This window comes from Podarcis vaucheri (assembly GCF_965113315.1).
Source record: "Podarcis vaucheri genome assembly, chromosome: 8".
NCBI lineage: Eukaryota > Metazoa > Chordata > Lepidosauria > Squamata > Lacertidae > Podarcis > Podarcis vaucheri.
The window spans coordinates 57,680,982-57,705,232 of NC_138766.1; the positions used below are offsets into that span (position 1 = coordinate 57,680,982).

The window sequence follows — 24,251 nt, forward strand, 5'->3', positions numbered from 1 at the left end:
CGGGAGGCCCCATTAGCTAAAGTTGTACCTCAGGTTAAGAACAGTTTCAGGTTAAGAACGGATCTCTGGAATGAATTGAGTTCTTAACCTGAGGTACCACTGTATTCTCTTCTCATAATGAAATGGAAGTTGAAAAAATCTGCTTCTTGAACCATCCTGCTCCTTGTAAAATGGGGAGCATAAAACATTAGCTGCGAAGAACCAACAGGTGTTTCACCTTTTGGGGCTACTTTGTCTGTGCTTTTCCAATAGCCATCTGGGTGGGGACAGGATGGTAGGAAGAGTGTGATATATGTCATTTAGGGTGCAGCCTGAGCAGAGGTCCTGCCTGTCTGGATGCTTTCTACACACCTATAGTATACAGTCATGTTGCCTGTGAGAACTACGCTACAATTCTGTACTAAATAGTGATGAAAGCTTTGAGAAATTGACATTTGCAAGCCTGCCTGTTCTGTTTCTTGTTGTTTTGAAGCACTAATTTCACACACTGCTTTTCTTGTAGTGTGCTGAGGCAAAAGAAAACAGTGTGTCTAATGTTCAGCGTGCCTTGTCAAAACACGCTGCTTGCATCTTAAGATGTGGAAATTGTAAAACTCACAGATCTGAGCTCCTAATTTACATATTTCACAGGGCTGAATGAAATCACCATACTATGAGGTTTAATGGCACATGCAAATAAACAAAAATATATAAGCAGGGTTGGTGTGAGTCCACAGTAGGTGGAATAAAATGGTGAAGAAGGCACTCAAGCGAGGGAAGGGCTCCTTCAGAAAGCTGTCGCTACACCGGGAATTGAGAAGCAGTGGCCCTCCAGATGTTGCTGGAGTGGAACTCCCATCATCCCTGAATGTAGACCAAGATAGCTGGTGCTAATGTAGTTGTCGTCTAGAAGCATATGGATGGCCACAGTTTTCCTATCCTTGCCCTACAGCCTCCAACGTATTCTGTGCCCCACACCAACAAAGTTTTCAGTAGAGACTAGGAGGGCAGAAGCAAGTTTAAATAAACTTGTAGCCAGATTGTCAACCACTTCTTAATCCCTATATGCACAATTGTGCACTTGACTGGGAATTAGTTTTTTTAGTGTGCAGTGGTGCCAGAGGTTTCTATTTTTATTTTTGGAGGATTATTCCTCCCCCATAAGCACACTCCAGAGAACAACTCACATTCAAGCTTGTTTTTCGGGGGAAAAGGCAAGTTTGCCAGTTCACGTTGCAATGCTTGTTTAGCTGTTTGTGCTTCTGTTTAGTTAGAAATTGCTTCTGCGCTATTAGAGTGTGGGTGTGTGCTCAGTATTCATATATAAATCGTTTGTGTACCAACACCTAGCACACAATTGACATTCAGTACAAGATAAAAGCAGTTTTATAAAAGAATCACTCACCTTTCACCCAGCAAGACTGCAGCAGGGCTGTGAAACGAACTTGGCCGAGACATGGCAAATGCTGTAGACAAACAGCCACAGATTGAGAACACAAACCACATGGCCTTGAACTGATGTCGCCATAGCCTGGATCACATTGAGGAATGTGCAGAGGTGGCATGGGGAAGTCAGACTTACCTGGGGTGCCACCAGCCCTTGGAAAGGAAGAACAATAAGTAGCTGGCATTGTTAGCACAAAAGTGGAAGACTGGTGCCCAGTGAAGATCACATCCTAGACCTGCATTTCAGGCAGATGTGGCAGTTAAGGAGCTCAAGGGTGAAGTGCACCTGGACCTCCACCTGAGGCTTCCTGCCAGCTCAGCTCAGAGGTGCCAGGAAAGCTTAGATGGGTTATCTGAAAGTTTGGGGGAAAGGCATGAGGATGGTTTGCGCCTCCGTTCTGCTCTCCTCATTATTCTGCACATTCTTGAAGCCCAGAGGGAGGAGAGCTTGTCACAACAGGAGAGAGACACACCCTCGATTCTTCAGCAGCCTCTTGACCACCTTCCTCTGCTTCAGCCTCTGAGTCTGAACTGCTCCCTGTCACCAGCTCTTCCTGCTCAGTAAACTCTGTTTCCCTTTCTGCATCCAGCCCCTCCTCCCAATCCTCCCCCTCTGAACTCTCCTCAGTGTCCCACCACCAATCCCCTGGCTCTGAGCCTTCCTCCTCTGGGGGTTCCCTGGCTGCTGCCTCCCACCACTCCTCTTCGCCCAGCCAGTCCCTGACTACAGCCACCCACAACCCCAGATTAGGTACAACTGAGGGGCTTACATGACCAGACTTTTATATTGCCACCTTTGATTTCTGCAACCAATTGGACAGGGCTGGGCAGATAGGAGGAATCCATCCAATTGAAGCAAACATCTCTCTGCAAGCATTTCATCTGCTGTTGCCTCTTCATCATGACAAGAAGCAAAAGGTTCCTAATTTCCCTTTGCTGAAACCGAAGAGGCAATTTTTTACAGCAAGGATGGGGAAGTTGCAACCTTACAAACGCTGGTGGAGTCCAGAGCCAGCAGGGCCAGAGATTATGGTTCTGTAGTTCAACAACATCTGGATAACCACATGTTCCCCATTCCTGCCTTGCATGGATCCTCTACACTCCATGTTGTAGATGTCAGCCATGCAAACTAGACAGGGATCACGCAGCTGGTGCCTTTCTTCTTATGATGCAGGATTCAAGCTACAGCGCCATCTGCCTCTCCTGGAGCAGTTGTGAAGTTGTTTAAATGTCTTCCAGGATAAATTGCTATCTAGAAGTGTTCCAGGGTCAGATTCAAACTCATCTAACCGTCTAATCTATTGATTCATTTAATACATTTCTATACCCCCTTGATTCAAAATTTCCAGAGTTGTTCACCATGATCACAATTGCCTCTTCACAAGTTATATGTTTTCATTTGATTGCCTCCCCTCTGCACAAATACACACAACCTTCTTTGAAAAAAAGAAAAGAAAAGTACACAATGATTGCCAGATCAGCTTCTGTGCTTCTCTGCTTTCCCCTGATGTGTGAAGCAATTTAACCACGGCATGCACAATACGCTTTTTAACAGTTGTTATATTTAGCTTCTATTAACTATTCCTCAATAAGAGCAAGATCAGAAGACATTCAATTGAGGGTGACTTTCCGCTACTGCAACCGTACTCAGCAATGAAAAGCAGTTCTATCAGGTTTACAGGCTTTGCTGCTGTAGGAAGACAAAGGAAGCATTCATGTCTGGCATGCACATGATCTATGCAGCCTAATGGCATTAGACCAGCTCACTGAAGCATTCAGCAAGTGAGAAAGATAAGAGCACACCCCACCTTTCCTGCTTAAGACCCCAAGGGAAGGGGTTTTGGTTTTGTTTTTGCAAGTAATCTTCCTTGAAACCATAGGCATAATGAATGGGATTTTAAAACAGACGACGTTTGTGTTCTGCCAAAATATTACCAACTGGAATGCTACTTTGAGGTCAATATATATCTCAAAATACAGTATTTATTAGCTGAGTATAGTTCCGGCTCTTACTCCTTCACTTCATTATATACATGCTTATTTCAATGTTGAAATAGTTTATTTTATTTCAGTTACAGAAGCAGATGAGATTTTAAACCCCTCCCTTCCCTTGTGGATTTTAAATCGGCCTTAAAGATTGGGAGAGTGATGGGCAGAACCTGAGGTACCACTGTACTTGAGGAAACAGCTCCTTTTTTGTGTAAGATGCACATGACCAACAAAGATTTTAGTTATTCTTAACAGAGGCTATTTCACTTCTGGGCAGCCCCTGCTTTTACTCTTAGCATTATATACATATTGCCATAGATATGCTCTGCATAGCCAAAGGTGTTGTTAGCCGTAGCATTTCTTTCATACAGCAAGTGACCACAGGTTTGACAATGCACACAGTCTCGGGGGATGTCTTGTCATCTCCACTTTTCATTGTTTATACCTGCCAGTAGGAGTTAGGCATGCAAAAGGGGGCGGCTCAGTATGAGAAAGTGCTTTTCTCATAAGAAGAGCTCCAAGCCAACACAGCCTGAGAAGCAGAAATATTAAGCGAAAATCCAGCAGGATTGATTGCTTATATTAACCTCATTTCCTCATTTAAATCATTTTAATATTAGTTAATAAATCAAAGGAATAGGCTTTGGTTGGAAGCTGCATATTTATCAACATCATAGGAACACTCTTAAAAAGACATTGCTCTTCATCACTAGATCAATCGTCATATTGCCACATTCATCATACTATGTGGACTCCACATTAGGTTGGCAATATGTAATAAAGCCTTCATTTACTTTCCCTGCTCCAGACCTTCTCATGGCCTATTTTTCACATATATTCTCCTCATGCAATGTGGCTTGATACAGACCTGTATCAACACTGGGATACATTGTAGAATGCAAAATTGAAAACTGAACACACAGTTTCTTAATTTTTTCCTTTGAATTAAACTTTTCAAAATGCATGGAGAAGGGGGGAAGTAATTCGGATTTGCTTTTCCTCACTAGTTCCTTCAAACAATTGGTATTAAAATGCCAGAGCCTATTGCTGTGCTATATATATATGTCAGTTGGAATTCTATACACAGGCACCCTGATTCAGTAAAGGAGCTCTGTGGATGAAGACTGGTGGTCATGTTGTATGAAGGATGATTACCCTTTGGGATCCAACCCTGAGCATGTTGAGGAAGAGGTGGTCAGCATCCTGAGCTTCTCCTGGAGACTTTGCATCACATGCTCAGCTAAACTGATGTCTCTGGCAATGCTCCTCGCTACAAAATATTCTCCTCTTTCAGCAAGGGTAGAAGAGATCCTTGTCTTGCAGTATTACACATACAGCAGTATAGTGGAAGGGGAACTTGAGCGAGAACAGCTCCCTTGGGACCTTCTCCTCCAAAACAGAAATGATGATGTCATCTGCTGGAGTGCCAGGGTAATTAATGGACCTTCCTTGCTCTAGAAAGCCAATGATAATGGGGCTTTCATGTTTGCTTTTGACAGATAAGCATAGAAGAAGTCAGAGCCCATGTGGCTCCTAGCACTACACAATAATCGCTGTTCTGTTATAAGCTATAAGGACAACTGCACTTTCCACACTATCAGGAATATTGCATTTTTCTATGAATACATCTCACTGTGTTCTGTCCACAAAAGTAGGTGTGACATGGCAGCTGTGGGGAGCCATTTGCAGTTTATTTAAATTTGTATACCACCCTTCATCTGAAGATCACTGGGCAGTATTCACTATAAGCCTTGTGCCATTTCATGACCTTGCTTGTATTTCATTTTAATCAAACTTTTTATTATTGCTAATTATTGCTAGGGATTAATTTTTTAAAGATCACCTGATACTGCTGCAGCAAGCCACATAATTAATGCATTGTGTAGTTAAGTGTTAGGTAATTTTAAGATTGTGTGCCCCTACTTCCTTCCTTCTTAATATGGTTTCCTTTCCCTAATGCCTCTAGATTAGGAGTAGCCAATGTGCTGCCCCAGCCAACATGACAAATATTCAGGGATTATAGGCTGTAGATGATACTCCCTAGTTATAGATGATCTTTAGTAAAAATGTACTTGTTAAAAATGTGCAAATACTATATAACATCCCTTAATCTATAGCTATCCTCTCAAACTTTCCCAAGAGAGTGCAACCTGAGAGTGCAATCTTAACACTAAGAATTGCCAGAAGCCTTCCTCCCCCCCCCCAAAAAAACCCCCACACTATAACTGACTTTTTCATTCAAGATTCCTCAGGGGAAACTCTTGTCTTCCATTATCTCATTTCCAGCTGGTTTTCGCTGCAGTTTAGCTGTTTGTATCCACATGAATTCAGTGACAACACCATTAAGAGTTTACTCTTGCAATGGCTTTATTTATCCTTGCACAAAATGATGGTGCCAGTCAAAATCTTTGCAAAGTAAAGATGTTCATTACACATATATTCTAATTTGCGACTATTTCTTTCCTTGGCAAATGTTCCGCTGTGATTTTCAGCGCTATAATGCTAGCTACATATGAAAGTTCATATAGCAGTAAACACAATCATATGGATTCAGAGTCCTGTTTATGCCCAGAGCACAGGAATGGGGAACTAGATATTGTTGGATTCCAACATGGTTGGCTGGATGGTGTCTGACATCTTCAGTAAATAAACCAAATAGTATGCTTGATAAATGAAAAATAACAACTCCGCAATTTTTGCTAGGCACCAGCAGTTAAGCCTTCTATTATGCATATAATTCAGCAATTAATCAATTAATATTTCCCAGGAACTTGCAAGAACTCTTTGCTAGAAAATACAGTAGATAAAAGACTGACATACTAAGATTCACTTACTAAAAATATAATTTCATTGAATTAATATGACTATACTTCAGTGTTAGATACATACTTGAGGCAAGTTCTCCACCTAGTGGATTGATTTCTAATCCTAGAAATGAAACATAATGGTTCCTTAACAATATAAGCAATATAAGTAATATAAGGAAAAAAGAGACCAATAATATAATAAGTGTCCAGTTATCTTTTCAGATAAGCCCTTGACAGGCATTTGTTCCGAAAGATGCTGGGTATTGTTGCCAACAGCAAACTTTGGACTCAGGTTATCAAGTGAAATCTAGAACGTTGTTAAGATCATGGCTGCATTTTTGGAAGCAACTAATTAGAACATCAAATGAGATTTTTGGAGACCTGAAATGACATACGGAGTAAATGTGCTCACAGACAATTAGGTTAGGCTTCTCACATAAATAGCCATCATTCATGCACAGAAAAATATGCAGAATTGACTCCAGATTTTCAAGGAATGCAAACAGGATCACTCACAGACATGAATATCGCCAAATAAGAGGTGGGAAGGGGATCAAAAAATTTCAAAGACACCTCCTGCCTGATGACTGACAATCTAGGTACTGACATTAAAGAGTCAGTGTCATCCATGAAATGGAATGGTAGAAGATTCAGGACAGACAAAAGGGATGCTTTCAAGCACTGTGCATAGTTAAACTATGATATTTGCTACCACAAGATGTGGCAATGGCCACCAATTCAGATGGTTTCAAAAGGGGAGACAAACTCATGGCATATGGTATATCAAAAGCTTCTAGCCATGATGACTATATGCTACCTCCAGAATCAGAGGCAGTATGTTTCCAAATAGTAGTTGCTGGGGATCACAAGTGGGACAGTGCCATTGTGTTCATGTTCTCCTTCTAGGCATCTCTAAAACATCTGGTTGGCCACTGTGAGAACAGCATGCTGGATTAGAGGGGCCTTGGATCAGATCCAGCAAGTTCTTCAGACAAAGGACAGGAGGAGGAGGTAAGAATATGCACAAAGATAAAAGACCGTATTTTTTGCTCTATAAGACTCACTTCTTCCCTCCTAAAAAGTAAGGGGAAATGTGTGTGCATCTTATGGAGCGAATGCAGGCTGTGCAGCTATCCCAGAAGCCAGAACAGCAAGAGGGATTGCTGCTTTCACTGTGCAGTGATCCCTCTTGCTGTTCTGGCTTCTGAGATTCAGAATATATTTTTTCTTGTTTTCCTCCTCCAAAAACTAGGTGCATCTTGTGGTCTGGTGCGTCTTATAGAGTGAAAAATATGGTAAATAGAGCTCAAATGACTGGGTTTTTTTTATGCTATATGGCAGGGATGCTCAACACGTTGATTGCAACCCACTGGTAGATTGTGGGGCATCCCTGGTCGATCCTGGTCAATCGCGTATTCCTGATTGTGATCAATGCCCCCCCAAAAAAGCTCAACAATTTTGGTCAATACAATGGGTAGATCATTGCTAGTTTCTTTTTAGTGGGAGTAGATCGCAGTTTCTTGGAAGTTGGACATCCCTGCAATATGGCATGGTTTTATTTCTTATACAAATTGTAAGGTACACAGTCACTCAGTGTCACCAGTATATGCAAATATTTGGCTCAACTAAGATGTTTTACAACCTTTATGTGCAATAATGCACATAAAGAACTAGCAGGTGGGGAATACTTTTGTCTTTACATATCTTTGTTATTTGTAAAGGGAATTTTTGTATGAGCTATCCCTTTGGAGCTGTGCTATATCTTTATACTTTTCTCCTTCCAGGATGTGACTCTTTATGGTTTACATTTTGTGTGTGTTTGCTCTCTTTCTTTTTGTTACGTTTGCACTTTTTAAACAAAATCATTAAAATATTAAAAGTTTAAAAGTTAAAAGGGGTAATTTGTAGAAAATGGCACTTCAATCAATGACAGCTCTTTTTCCAATTTACAAAAATAAAACCAACATATTTAGGAAGGAGAACAAAAAAAAAGTTAGGTTTTTAACATGCACTTTAAAGGAAAAGGCCTGTGATAGAGTGTCGCAAGAGGAAGAATTCCAGTTATAGGGGAAAGGAAACAAGGGCAGCCAAAAACAAACAAACCAGTCCAAAGAAAGAATTAAAGGAAAGGCAGGCACAGAAAACAGAAGAGTCGTAGATAACAGAAAAGGGAGGGAGTATCATCCTGTTTTTAAGTAAGGTGCTGACATGATGACATGCTGGATCAAATATCTAGGTCAGGCATGGCCAAACTTGGCCCTCCAGCTGTTTTGGGACTACAACTCCCTAACAGGACCAGTGGTCAGGGATGATGAGCATTGTAGTCCCAAAACAGCTGGAGGGCCAAGTTTGGCCATGCCTGATCTAGGCAGTCTCAAGTCAAATGGCTGGCTGTTAAACCTGAAAGCAGAAGCTCAGCTATCCTGGCTTCTGGGAAGTGGGGTGGGTGGCTAGAACAGGGAACCAACTGCACTGCTAGATTGTCAGGCAGAAGAATTGGTTAAAATGGTAATGCGGGGGGGTGTAGGTGTGGGTGTGTTATGTACTGAGTTGAATAGGATCCAACATGCAGCAGTCTGATTGGTCCTAGAACAATAGGATCCAGAATGCAGCAGTCTGATTGGTCCACAGGAGCCACCCAATCCAGCTCCAGGTGGAAGTGAATCCGCAACCTGATTGGCCTACAGGTGAATCCTGGAATTAGCCAATCACGTGGGGCCCATTGTGTAAATAAGGTATATAAAGCAGACATTCTGGGGAAACTTCCATACCTCCTCACCACTATGAGCTGAATAAAGAGCATGAAATCCACTCTCGACTCTGAGAATATTTCAGAGTGTGCGTGTGTGTGTGTGTGTGTGTGTGTGAGAGAGAGAGAGAGAGAGAGAGAGTTTGGAACAGGGCAAAGTATGCCAACAGAAAGCTAAAAAGAACTTTTAAGTGTAACATAATTTATGAATGATCTGAAATACCCAGTCAGCAAGCAGCCAGTCATGTGGCAAGTATACCAATTATATTATTGAGGCAGCTGTAAAAAATGAATATTTTGAAGTATCATGAATCATTGTTCCATTCATTTTTATTGCTTAAATGCTACTGTCACAGACAGCTTGTCGCTACAGTGTTGAGTGCCCTGTGATGTTCACAGGACGTGGGTAACTTTTTATCCCAGTTGGTGTCAGCACTGGACTTGAAATTGTTTCAACAGTATATGTAATTGTTTTCCTATGTTTGTTTTAACTGGCTTGTATCCAGTGCAGCGCTAAGTAAGCTCCCGTCAGCGCAAGGCTTCCTGCTGTCCCCACCCTGCTCCTCCCGCACCCTCTTCAAATCTGCTCCAGAGGGTCAAGGGAACCCCTAGAACAGATTTAGGGGAGGCACAAGTGGAAAGTGAACAACCTTGTGCCGACTGGACACTTGTCTAGGGCTGCATTAGATGCAAGCCACTGCTTTTATAAATGCATTTTTAAAAATTATGTTGTGAAATCACTTTGAGATGCTTCATAAGAAGCAATTCATAAATAAATAGAAATAAGAAATAACTAGCTTTACTGATTTTACAGTCATTATCTGCATGTATCCTAGGCTCATAACGTATCAAATCACACTTGCAATTAGTGACGTTTCTGAACGATGGTGAATTAACAGCCTTCTAGTCCAAGAGTGAAAATACAATGTTGACTAGAATTAATAAGTTATGGAACTTTTTCCTATCCAACATTTACACAAAAACAATAAGCAACTTTTCATACAAGAGCCATGTGGAAACAACAACAAAGGCAGTCAGAGTATACCCAGAGTATATCAATTTTTTATTTTTGCTTGAAATCATCTGAACCTGAACTAACATTTGTTTCATGTGTCAGGTTGTTTTTGTCATTATTATTTTCTTATTATGAAATAGCTCTTTGAACAGCTATAATAAGAGCAAATACTGCTACTAGGTTTGTTCCCATATTATACAGCTGAAAGCAATTTTCTTCAGATTGCTCTTTGCAGCTACAGGAAGATGATAAATAATGCTAAAGATGATAAATAATGAATGTGTATCATTTTGAATATCTTTTGCATGTTTTCCTACATGATAACATGGAGAGGGGGGAATCCATCCTTTTCATTACTCAGACATCCTGATAGCATAATACTATGCATACTTTCTCCATGGTTTGTTTAGGATTGCTGCCTAAACACTGAAAGCATGGTGACAGTCCAAGAAATTTGATAGTAGGGATATTGTTACAAGTTTGTTAGATTTCTGGATCTAGTAGGAATTAAGGCTAGGTGTTAAGTCTGGGTTCCAGAAGCATAGCTGTTGACCCGCTGAAAGAGGCGGTCATTAAACCGCTTCTTAAAAAAACATCTTTAGACCCGGCCAATTTGGCCAACTATCGCCCAGTCTCAAATCTGCCATTCTTGGGCAAGGTGATTGAGCGGGTGGTTGCTGAACAACTCCAAGCACGCCTGGAGGAAACGGACCATTTGGATCCCTTCCAATCGGGATTCAGGCCTCACCATGGGACTGAAACTGCCTTGGTCATGCTGGTTGATGATCTCCGGTGGGCTAGGGACAAAGGTGAGAGCTGTTTCCTGGATCTTCTGGATCTCTCAGCGGCCTTTGACACCATCGACCATAATATCCTTCTGGACCGTCTAGAGGGGCTGGGAGCTGGGGGCACTGTCATACAGTGGTTCCGCTCCTTCCTCCTGGGCCGTGTCCAGAAAGTGGGGGGGGGGATGAGTGTTCAGACCCCTGGGCTCTCACTTGTGGGGTGCCTCAGGGTTCTGTCCTCTCCCCCATGCTTTTTAATATCTATATGAAGCCCCTGGGAGAGATCATCAGGGGGTTTGGACTGGGTGTTCATCAGTATGCAGATGACACCCAGCTCTACCTCTCCTTCAAATCAGAACCAGTGAAGGCGGTAATGGTCCTGTGTGAGTGCCTGGAGGCGGTTGGAGGATGGATGGCGGCTAACAGATTGAGGTTGAATCCTGACAAGACAGAAGTACTGTTTTTGGGGAACAGGGAGCGGGTTGGTGTGGGGGATTCCCTGGTCTTGAATGGGGTAACTGTGCCCCTGAAGGACCAGGTGCGCAGCTGTCCATGGAGGCGCAGGTTAACTCTGTGTCCAGGTCAGCTGTCTACCAGCTCCATGTGGTACGCAGGCTAAGACCCTACCTGCCCGCGAACTGTCTCGCCAGAGTGGTGCATGCTCTAGTTATCTCACGCTTGGACTACTGCAACGCGCTCTATGTGGGGCTACCTTTGAAGGTGACCCGGAAACTGCAATTAATCCAGAATGCGGCAGCTAGACTGGTGACTGGGAGTGGCCGCCGGGACCACATAACACTGGTTCTGAGAGATCTGCATTGGTTCCCAGTACGTTTCCGAGCACGATTCAAAGTGTTGGTGCTGACCTTTAAAGCCCTAAACGGCCTCGGTCCTGTATACCTGAAGGAGCGTCTCCTTCCCCATCGTTCAGCCCGGACACTGAGATCCAGCGCCGAGGGCCTTCTGGCGGTTCCCTCATTGTGAGAAGTGAGGCTACAGGGAACCAGACAGAGGGCCTTCTCGGTAGTGGCGCCCGCCCTGTGGAACGCCCTCCCATCAGATGTCAAAGAGATAAATAATTACCTGACATTCAGAAGACATCTTAAGGCAGCCCTGTTCAGGGAAGTTTTTAATATGTAACACTGTACTGTTTTTAACACTGATTGGGAGCCACCCAGAGTGGCTGGGGAAACTCAGCCAGATGGGTGGGGTATAAATAATATTATATTATTATTATTATTATTATTATTATTATTATTATTATTATTATTATTACTTTTCCCTTTTCTTGCAGGGAATCCTATTTGGAATAAGGGAATTTCCCTTTAAAAAAGGGAAACGTTGACAGCTATGTCCAGACACATGTGTACTAAGCCAGACCTGGGTGTATTAAGCTGTGTGTTAGACACTTCTAAATCCTGTAATCAGCAAGCATTAAAAGCAAATTAAACTAGAAACTTGAAATTAGCATGTGTTAAAGGCTAATTAAGCCAGGCTAACATCCTCATGAGATGGGGTATGAGTCATTAAAGGAACACAATGGATCAAAGGAAGCTGGTATGAGATGACAAATGAGTAGTGCCTTTCACTCCACAGAAACAACCCCTTCTGCTGCTTTTTGCTGATTGCAGGAAACAGTGCCTTTTGGGGCAAATAGCAGCCAGGGCATAGGCCAGTGGGAGGGGGGGGGGTGGAACAAAAACTGTGCCTCTCAACTCTTTATTATAATTATTTTTTTATTAAAGATTTTCTTGTTTTACAGAAGTATGTGTAATGTCTCTCGTATTTTTCCATGTAACATTTTTACAAATCAGTTTCATTTGTTGAGACATTGGGGGAGAGGGGGAAGATGGGGGGGGTCGGGTGGCGATGTTTCTATTTTGCTTAATGTATGTAGGGTTTGGTGTCAGCGTTGCTCGTGCTGTTCATTTGTGTTTCTTTGGTAGTGAGAGAGGTTGGGGTTGGCCTAGGGTGTGGTTGTTTGTGATTGGCTGTGGTGATCTTTGTTTTCGTGTGTGAGTAGGGTGGGTGGGTGTTTTGGATCAGGTTAGCCATATTGATTTGTATGCTGTTGGTGGATTATTGTCATTGTCTTGTTGGGCTGTGTATGTGATAAAGGGGAGCCATACTGGGGTAAAGGCGGCTTCTTCTGTTTGTCCCCGTGTCAGTTTCAGTTTATTGGTTAATTTTTCTAGTAGGGCTGTTTCCCATACTATTTGGTACCATTGGTCCGTGCTTACTCCTGACAGGTCTCTCCAGTGTCTGGTTATGGTGTTTCTGGCTGTTGAAAGTAGGTGGGTTATGAGTTCTTTGTGGTGTAAATGGGCATTGTTGTCTTGGAAGATGTTTAGTAGGGCCAATTCTGGGGTGATGTCTAATACTTGCTTAGTTATTTTACATACAGTGGTGCCCCGCAAGACGAATGCCTCGCAAGACGAAAAACTCGCTAGACGAAAGGGTTTTTTCGGTTTTGCATTGCTTCGCTAGACGAATTTCCCTATGGGCTTGCTTCGCAAGACGAAAACATCTTGCGCTTTTTTCTTAAAGCCGCTTGAAGAGGCGCAGTTGCGACGGACCGTGCTTCGTAAGAAGAAAAACATCGCAAGATGAAAAGACTCACGGAACAAATTATTTTCGTCTTGCGAGGCACCACTGTATTTCTCGTATGGCTGTCATCCAGAATAGTTGGATTTTGGGGCACTCCCACCACATGTGGAGGTATGTGCCTGTGGAGGTGCACCCTCTCCAGCATTTTGGTGAGGTTCCTGGGCGTATTAGCGCTAGTTTTCTTGGTGTTAGGTACCACCTGTAGGTGAGTTTCAGAGTGAGTTCTTTTCTTTTCGTTGATATGGATTTAAAGGGGCGTTTAGACCACATTCTGGTCCATTGAGTGGGATTAATCTCATAGGTGCCTCTCAATTCTGGCTTGGAGTGGTTAGGAACTGTTATAATAATTTTAAGGAGATATATATCCCCCCCACATGTCTGAAAACAATACAGGAAAAAGTCCTGAAACCATTTCGTCTCTCCCAAACTGACCTCAAATGTTTCTCTGCAAGCAGGGAGGAAATGAGAAAAACTCCCCATTGTCTCTTTGTTCACAAATCCTGTCTTAAGGGTGTGTCTGTGTATGAATAGGGTGAGCCTGTGACCTGGATTCAGGAATTAAGTAGTTATCATCACAAAAGAGTGGCCAAATGGCCCAGGTAATGCAATCAATGATCCATTATCAGGTATCCTGGTAGACAGGAGAAAAACAACATACTCAGATTTCTGTTGTAGATACCCCTTCTGTGATGTATGTATAACGGGTAGGCAACCTAAGGCCCTGGGGCTGGATGCGGCCCAATCACCTTCTAAATCCGGCCCACAGACAGTCTGGGAATCAGCATGTTTTTACATGAGTAGAATGGGTCCTTTTATTTAAAATGCATCTCTGGGTTATTTGTGGGGCATAGGAATTCGTTTATCCCCCCCCCAAAAAAAAATAGTCTGGGGCACCACATGCACTGAGGGACAGTGGACCAGCCCATGGCTGAAAAAGGTTGCTGACCCCTGATGTATAATGTATGGAGGGGTGGTGGCCTTGGGCTCCAGGGTGGACAATTTCAAATGTGTCTATATAAGGGTTTGTGTACCATTGTTTGGGGTGCCTCCTGCCTCCAGCATGTGGTTTGTGAGCACCCTGTTGCAACAGTTAATAAAGATCAAGCTTACCAGCTGCTTTGCTTCTCAATATTCTTTGGTTGCCCTCTGTTATTTTCTCCTGCTGATAGAGAACCTACAAAAGGACACTATATGGGCTGTCGGGTACCCCATAAGGGAAAAGGGGTTTTTTCCCTTCTTCTTATAACAGAACTCATCCACCAATCTGTGCACTCCCCAGACCACTCTTCTACTGCTCTGGGTGGCCAGGCGAGGCACACAGGCTCCTCTGGGAGTCTTGATGGAGCTGCTTGCCGAGGGCACAATGGACAGAGGGTGCAGATACAGCTCCTTGCCAAGGGCAGAAGGGAGACTAGGTATACCTGTGGAGGTGGTTGACAGGAATACAGCTCATGCTGCACCAAGTTGTGGGTTTCTTCTGAGTTACCTGATGTCAGTCCAAAGCAGAGGTAGGTGAAGGGCAAAAGACTGGGGGAGGGGGGGAGGAAGAATATGCGTCCATCAAAATTGGCAGCCACCAGCTTCTAAAGCAGTAATAAAGAGGCTCCTTATCTCACACACAGAGTTGTTTTCCACCATAGACTAATCACACCCTGCTTGAAAACACCTGTATTTTAAGACAGCGATTTCCAAGTCAGAGGTAGTCACTTTCAAGCAAGGTGGAGCCCTGGTACCTCTCCCTTTTAGAATTAAGCAGTGAAATGAAGTGTAGGGAATTGTGTGACATACAGGCAACTGTGCATATTTCTAGCACAGTTTTATTGAAGCACTAGAAATTTGCTCCCCCCCCCACTGCAGTTCCAAAATGTCATTACAGTTGTTACGTTGTAAATGAAAGCATTGTTCTCTCGTTCTCTTTTTTTTTATAGCCCAAGGAATGACCAGATTATTTCAGTATTTCGTTCAACTTATACAGTGACTTTCACAGTGCTGAAGAGTAGTCCATGTGTTTATTTCTATGATTTGATTATGAGTTAATAGCTACTGTGCAGAGCTACTGCAGAGGTTCACTCGGCAGATGACCAAACACTCTGGTTACCCAGTTGAATAATAAAGAGCCGTCTCTTTGACAAACAGATCTCCAATTGTAGCACAGCATTTGTCAAAAGGCCCTTTCTGTCCTTAGTTGCATTAGTCCCATAAACGATACACAAACACATTATGCTCTTTTCAACAACAGTGCAAGCACTTGCAGATGTCACTTGTAACTGTCACTTTTTCTATAATTTAGGCAATCTTAAGAATTTTAACAAAATGTGTACAAAGCCCAATTCAGTTCCTACTATTTAAGGCAGTACAAATACCCTATACATGAAGTTATAACAAAGAGAAAATTGCAGATGGCATTTAGGAAAGCACTATATTATCTCTTTTATGAAAATGCTTTGTACGTATATCTCAGCTACGGTTGCCCAAATGACTGCATCAGTGTGTCAAATTCATATGTGTCCTTCTGAAGTGACACGAGTCCTCACATAAGGGGGGACTTTGTAATCTCACTTTCATAGCAGAAGCCATTTGGCTTGAATTGTGTCTACATGAAAACCATGGACCTTCGCACCTTAACTCTGCCAAGGTTGTACAAATAATAGCAAATAGCATATAGCATATACCGGTACATACCAACACTTACACCCAAAACAAAAATCGAACAGCAGCAGAAGTAAAAAATGTTACACAGCAACAGAACTGAGTCTTGCTGATTAAACATGTGTCAAAATAAAAACATCTCCAGCTTCTAGCATGCGACACAAAAGGAAGCTGGACAAAGAGTACTTCAATTGGAAGGGTGTTGCTGAATTGCTGCATTACAACAGAAAGGTCTTTTCTTTCATGTTCGCTTTCCAAATCTCCTGAGATGGCTCTAAGAGGAAGGCCTGGGTAGCTGCTGAACAAGGCAGCCATGTCCTGGTAGCTAGACCTTTGCCTGGAACTGGAACTGCCTTTCATTGTTTTTGTAGGAATGGATTTAGACACCAGGAGAGAATATATTTAGCTAGTACTTTTCCTTGTCTACGTTAGTGAGATCAGAAGAGTACCATCTTTCGTAGCTTAAACTTGGAAGCAAAGATAAGGTTGATTTAACCTTCTAGAAGCAAAAATGCTTTCAGGCACACTGGATATTACTCCTTTTCTCTACCTTAAAACAACAATCAAACACAGAGTCGTGTGAAGAAAGAAAAGTAGTATTTACCTACATAATATGTAGGTATGAAGGCATAATGAAGACAGGTTTATAAGTACTATTTAAGTTACAAAAGTACAAAAATATGTTCAAAAATGGTGAGTGATCTGCAGAGCTCAGACATGTACACGTGGTCAGCTTGGAAGCATGATGGAGAAAAAAAAGATGTGCAAGCATTGTGGTTTGACTGAAATAATGTCCCCGAGTTTTTAACTGTAATAGTTTTTAGAATGTTTTAATTTGCTTTAGAATGCTTTTGCTTTGTTTACATTTTTAATTGTATATCTGTTTTGTGGTCCTGAGCTCTTTGGGAAGGGTGGGATATAAATTAAATAAATATGACTGTAACATAATAGCTCTACATACCCTCCAAAATTTCTCCAATGAAAACAGAGATGTACTATTTAATAACAACGATTTTATTACGTAAACCCGCCCATCTGACTGGGTTGCCCCAGCCACTCTGGGCAGCTTCCAACATACATAAAAACATAAAAAAATTAAACATTAAAAACTGCCTTCAGGTGTCTTCTAATGGTTGTATCTCCTTGACTTGGGGGTCATATTCTCCAACATTTCTCTGATGAAAATAGGGACGTCCTAAGGAAAACCGGGGCATTCTGGGATCAAATCAGAAACCGTGACAGCTTCTGTGAACCCAGGAGTGTCCCTTGAAAACAGGGACACTTGGAGGGTCTGTTGGTTTATCTCTTCTTGTCCCAGAGTTCCATTTCTCTTCAAGAAACAGGCACATTAATAATAAAGAGAAATATTAAGTGGGCTTTTTCAGTGGTGGTGCCCTGATTACAGAATGTCCTAGAGAGGCTTGTCTGGCAACCATGCTATAGTCTTCTTGGCACAATGTAGAGACTTTAGTGCTCTCTCAGACACAACCTATCTGGTGTTTCAGTTTTTCATACCAAACTATCTCTTGCTGGGTTTTCAATCATTTTAGCAACTGGGTTTTGTGCTGGGATGTTTTCATTTGGTGGTGGTAAGGAGAGGGCTTTATACTGCTTTGGTTTATTTTATATTGGTTTTGGCTTTTATTATGAATTATATTTTATATTGCCAAGATAACAAAATATACAAATGTAATAAATAATAGAAGTCTAAATACTTTCACAACTGCTCTGCTGAGCCCTTAGCTGGTGTCTGTGCTCAGTGAAAACGCTATTATGTCATGGACAGATTATTATGTATTGTACCAATGCCACTAACGCTATTTCCCCTGCTTTTTGTTCTGAGAGTATTTTTGTTTGTTGTGGGGTGGGGGAGTGGGGAGGACTAGCTTGCTCTGTAAAAAATATATATATCTATAACCCCTTTACTGCATTTTTGATTTTAAAGGTATATGAAAAGCTGCTGACCATCTGTAGGCCCCAAAGATGTGGCATGACAACCACACTATGAAGTTAATGTATAAACTGGGCAAGTGTTGAAGTCTTCTTAAGAATGATTAACAGCTTAATCCTATTGATGCTGGAGCTTCCCACTCACAATCTTTCTGTTCTTTATCCATGGGGTGTGTGCATACATAGGAACGCCAAAGGAGATTGGTATGTATGACACAACCAGAGTTCAACAGTAAAAATTACAATAAAAATGCACAGGGCAAAAGAAAACACTCATTGGCAACAGTCAGCAAGTCATGTTTGGTGCTAGATATTATTTTTGTGTCATTTTTAATATATATTATATTTAATTTATATACCACTTTTCATCTGAGGATCACAGGGCAGTTTACTGTGTAAAACCACAAAAATATGTAATAAAAAAACAAAACACCCCCAGTTGTTTAAACAAGTTTAAAAGGCCATAGATTTATTTAGCCAAAGGCCTGGAAGAAGAAAAATGTTTTTGTCTGCAAACGTTTCAAGCCATTTTTAAAGCGACAGCAGCATACGACTGTAATTCTAACAACTCATGGGTGTAACCAGGATTTATGGGGGTGGGGTGGGGCAGAACCTCAGTTAAGTATTTTTATTGATTTACTTAATTTAGGGGGGAACTTGCCCCCTGTCTGCGGCCATGTAACCAGTGGCAACTTCTGGAGACATTTTGGCTATTTGTGATATAGAGCAGACTTGCGTAAAAAGAAGGCACTGGGACATTCCGGCCCATTGCTCTTGTACTATTTCCATCTCAGCTTCCCAATAATGTAGGCTGATAAATGCACAACATCTTTCTGCACTGAGTAGAAAGAAAGAGTAGTCCAGCCGCTGCCATGGCTTTCGTTTTGTATACAGCGACACATTCGACATTCCGTTTGGACCCAGAGGGAAATCTGAAAAACTGCCAGAAATGATGTGGCGATCCGCAAGCCCGTATGGTGCCTTTTGTTTTACTTCCTTCGCTTTCCCCCCCTCCAAAAAAAGCCAAATCGCCCTAGTTAAAAGTGCAAATGTTGCTGTGCCAGGATGAGGCCGCTGAGATCCTCCAGCCAGAGCCGGGGCGACGAAGCGCTTCGCAGCGACCCTTCCCTCCAAGAGGCAGCGGGGGCTCTTCCTCGGCCTGCAGCGGACAGGGCGGCGGCCCAAGAGCCTCGGGCCCCACCCCAAGGCCGAAGGCGCCAGGCGCTCGGCCGCCCCGTCCCTCGCATCACTCCCAGGGATCCTCCCCTTCGCCCGCACGCCGAGGCCGAGGCACCGGCTGCTTCAGCACTTCCGGGTCGGCGGAGAGAGCGCTGCGTGACGTTGCCGGAGCGTTCGGGAGCCTCGCGCCTGTTATTGTTCCTGCTTCCCTCGCTCTCTCCCCCACCCCCGCCCGCCTTCCCACCGGCTCTCCGCCCGTTCCGTGAGCCGCCTGGAACCGAGCGCTCCTCGGGACGCTCTGAAGGCACCTCCAAAGGCCCGGCCGGGGAAAGAAGGGGAGGCGAGGCGGCCAGGCGCACGCGGAAGGCCGGCGTGGGAGGCTCGCTGAGGGAAGCTGTCAGAAGCCCGAGGGCGGTTGGAAGGAGCTGGAGGAGGGGGGCCCGCTGCCAACGGTTTCGAACCTTCCGTTGCGCGAGCCCTGACAGCGAGGGGCGGGGGAGTGCGCGCCGCGTCACCAAGCAGCGAGCAGCCCTAGCAGGAGGCGCAGGAAGGCGGCGGCGGCGGCGACTGGAAGGACATGGCCTACGCGTATCTCTTCAAGTACATCATAATCGGGGACACAGGTAAGGGCGGCCCGCCGGGGAAGGTTTAAAAGGGGCCTGCGCTGCTGGCGGCCTCGGCGCTTCCTGCGCAACGCCTCTCGGCTGCCCCATTTCCGCAGTGTTGGCTGCGCCGACGTGGTGGTGACTGGGCTCGGCAGGGGGAGGTGCTCGGCCCAGGGCCCCGCCCGCGGCCTGGCGAGGCCTAGGGCTCGGCTGCCAGCGCCTCCAGAGCCCCCTCGCTGCCGTCTGGTTTCAAGGCCTCTCCGCCCAGAGAGTTCCCGGGAAGGGAGCGGGGCGCTGAAATGGGTGCAGCCGGGGCCTCGGGACAGCGGGTGGGGTGCTTGTCGTTGACCTCATTTCGGACGCGTCCGAAGAGCCCCGTTGGCCACGCCGGACGCTTCGGTGAGGCAATAGGGGAGTGGTGATAACACCCCCCTCGGGGGGGGGGGAGCTTGACAAGGCCTCGAGACGCACTGGGCCTTCGGCCAAGACTTCTCACTCCAGGCCTCTGTCAGACACGCCTGCGGAGCAAGGCCCTAAAGGATCACACCATTTAATCCCTCTCTGCCCAAAGATACACTGACCTGTAACTAAAGCACCCTCCCCACCTCTGGATATGTTTTACGTTCCAAGAAAGTCTACCAGATAAAAGTGGTTTCCACCGTTGATTGGTCGTGGCTCTGTTCCTGGACGTTGGTTTAAAGTATTTGCTGCCACTCCTGAGCCGAAAAAGCTTATAAAGTGACAGTAATAAACCTACTCTACCCCTCCGGTATAGAATGTAAAAGACAGGGCAGAAAGGGGGGGGGGAAACCGGAAGAAAAGAAAGGATCAAACGGGGGTCTTAAGTGACAGAATTCTTGTAATGGCCAGCTGGAAGGAAGAGTTCAAGGAGAGGAGGAGCCAAAAGTTGGTGGTGTTGCAGCTGAGCCTTATGGAGAGGCCCTTTAGTGCCATCTCTCTGACTTGAACATGATGGAATTTAGCATGATAGATGCAGTATAGTGACCTAAGAGCTACCAATCAAAAAGGATCTTGTATGCATATCATCTCTGTATAAATTCAGTAGGAGGCCTTAGACAAGCTACTCTTTGCTCCATTCCCCCCATCAGCAGCACAGGATATAATGATACTGATTTCCTTTACAATTGAAGGATCACAACTAGACAATGCATGTGATGTAGTTTGAATACTAGAAAGTGCTATGCAACTGCCATGTTAGAATAAATACTTGGGGTTCTTGTTTCCCCAAGTGAATTAAGCTTAAACGTCACACATGGTGTTGAATAATCTAATACACCTTCATGCCTATCAGCCACTATTTAAAAACTACCTTTTTAGATTTTTAGTGTTTATTTTTTAATTTTAGCTATTTATTTATGAAAATAGTTGAGTTGGGAAAAGTGTGAGTGTGTGTGAGAGAGATTTCTGTCAAACTTACCCAAAAGCTAGAAACCCTTTCTGTGAAGGACCAATTCAATACGTTATATAATACACATATGTGCAAAGAGATATATCAACATTTTCGCCTTGCATGTATCAAACAGGTACATAAGGAACTAGAATTGGCTGAAGCTTCTGCCATGAGTATACGTAGCTGAAAGTACATGTTAGCCACCATATAATGTGAGGAGTGATGCTGAAAGTTTCTTGACAAGTATATGATTGGACAAACATATTCCTTTACAGTGGTACCTCGGATTACGGACACTTCAGGTTACAGATGCTTCAGGTTACAGACTCCTCTAACCCAGAAATAGTACTTCGGGTTAAGAACTTTGCTTCGGGATAAGAGCAGAAATCACGCAGCGGCGCGGTGGCAGCAGGAGGCCCCATTAGCTAAATTCGTGCTTCAGGTTAAGAACAGTTTCAGGTTAAGAACGGACCTCCGGAATAAATTAAGTTCTTAACCCGAGGTACCACTGTATTAGCTGTTTATAAAGTTAGTAGCTTTCTCTTGAATGCTTATTCCCTTTCCCCTTCCTCTTATCCTTAGGGGGGAAACCCTAAAATACAAAGGTATCTGTATTTCATTTACTTCTTCTGTCTATCCTCATTGAGATTTTAGCCTATTTACTCAAGATTCCTCAGCTCTAGAATACATAATAGGTTATATTTCAATCACTTTTTCCTCTTTTAAAATGCATTTTTTAATTTTTTAAAAAGACTGTGGCACAAACATATTTACAGTCTGATTCTATAAAAGTTCATTTGAAGTAGGTACCACTGATTCAATTTCTTATTGCTGTATTATGCAGTCTGGAAGTACTCAGTCAGCAAAGTAATAGAATGTTGCACTCCTAGGCACACTTTGTTCACATTGGAACTTACTCGATCAGACTGCATTTGCACTTCTATTGATTCTTTAGGTCTTGTGATATTTCATTTTAAAAGAAACAGCAAACCAAGATTGACCAACTTTCATTACTTAAAGCATAGAACTTGTATGTATGGTTACTAGGAAAGAGGTTCTATTAAGCCACATTTCTAAACAGTCTTTGTTTGGTTGCCTATGGTGAGATGAAATACCCTCTTTTTCACTCTATAAGACGCACCAGACCATAAGACGCACCTAGTTTTTGGAGGAGGAAAACAAGAAAAAATAATAATTCTGAATCTCAGAAGCCAGAACAAGAGGGATTGCTGCACAGTGAAAGCAGCGATCCCTCTTGCTGTTCTGGCATCTGGGATAGCTGCGCAGCCTGCATTCACTCCATAAGACGCACACACATTTCCCCTTACTTTTTAGGGGGGGGGGGAGTGAGTCTTATAGAGCAAACGGTAGTCATTTGGTGACCAGGCAGGGAAACTTTTATAAATTTGAAATGTGCCCTCTCATTTTCAGGCAGTTTATATTTCACAAATGAACAACATAGGGATGTGTTGACTGGCAGGCTAGGAAATGTGGCTTGTTTACAAGGCTGCATTAAATTCAGTCTAGCTTACTTCCAGGTAAGCATGTGTAGGATTGAGCTATGTAATCAATCTCTTCATATATTCAGTATTTGATTTTAACATTGCAAGCAGAATCCAGGAGATTCTACAAGTAAATTAAAAATTATTTTAGCTAGCCATGTTGAGTGCTGTAGTCATGTATTTTCAGATCCTCTTTCTATAATCTGAGAATTATTGGAGAACAGGTGAGGTCTCTGCAGACTGGAAACGGGCAAATGTTGTCCTCATATTCAAAAAGGGGAGAAAAGAAGACCTAGGTGAGCTGACATTGATACCAGGAAAGGTCCTAGAAAAGATAATAAAACAGTCAATCGTAGAGCACTTAAAAAAGGATGCCGTGATTATTAAGTCCCAGTATGGCCATCTCAAAAATAAGTCATGCCAGGCAAATCTCATTTCTTTTTTTTTGATAGAGTTACAAGCTTGGTGGATAAGGGAAATGCTGTGGGTATGGTGTGTCTTGATTTCAGCAAGATTTTTCACAAAGTCCCCCATGATATTCTTGCAGAAAACCTGGTAAAATGCGGGCTGGATGAGGTATCTCTTAGGTGGATTTATAGCTGGTTGACTGAACCCAAAGTGTGCTCACTAAGGGTGCTGCAGCACTCTGTCCTGTGCCCACTGTTGTTCAATATCTTTATAAACAACTTGGATGAAGGAATTGAGGGGATGCTCATCAAATTTGCAGATGACACTAAACTTGGAGGGGTAGCTAATGCATCAGAAGAAAGAACTGGGATTCAAAATGACCTTAACAGATTGGAGAACTGGGCCCAAACTAGCAAAATGAATTTAACTAGGGACAAATATAAGGTTCTGTGCTTAGGCAGGAAGAACCAGATGCACAAATTTGAGATGAGGGACACCTGGCTTATTAGCAGTACATATGAAAAAGATTTGGGGGTCTTAGTGGACCACAAGCTTAACATGAGTCAACAGTGTGATGCAGCAGCAAAAAAAAGCTGCAGAATTATAGTGTCCAGGTCAAGGGAAGTAATAGTACCACTCTATTATGCCTTCATTAGACCACACCTGGAATACTGTGTGGAGTTCTGGGTGTCACAATTTAAGAAGGATATTGACAAGCTGGAATGTGTGCAGAGGAGGATGCCCAAGATGATCAAGGGTCTGGAAACCAGCTTTATGAGAAACGGTTGCCGGAGTTGGGTATGTTTTAGCCTGGGAAAGAGACTGAAAGGAGATATGATAGCCTCCTCAAATATCTTAAGGGCTGTCACATGGAAGATGAAGCAAGTTTGTTCTGCTCTGGAGGGTAGGATCTGTATCAATGGATTCAAGTTACAAGAAAGGAGATTCTGACTGAGCATCAGGAAGAACTGCCTGATAGTAAAAGCTATTCCACAGTGTAACAACTCCCGAGAGGGGTTGTGGATTCTCCTACATTGGAGTTTTCTAGTAACTAGCAACTAGCAACTAAAATCACCCCACGTCCAGGTAGTGGCTCACATCTTTTAATTTGCAGGCCAGTGTTGATTTGCATTGCTTTGCCATTTAAAGCAAAAAAACTTTTAGCCATAT

General features: G+C 43.3%; 1 protein-coding gene across 1 annotated transcript in view; it reads left to right on the forward strand.

The window, feature by feature from the left end:
* The first annotated feature begins 19,278 nt into the window (after positions 1–19,278).
* RAB2A (RAB2A, member RAS oncogene family) overlaps positions 19,279–24,251 on the forward strand; it is a 36,819-nt gene continuing 31,846 nt past the window's right edge. Inside the window, exon 1 of the mRNA XM_082234043.1 lies at positions 19,279–19,778. Within this exon, the coding sequence (XP_082090169.1) occupies positions 19,733–19,778 (46 nt within the window). The 5' untranslated portion in view covers positions 19,279–19,732. The remainder of the gene's footprint in view (positions 19,779–24,251) is intronic.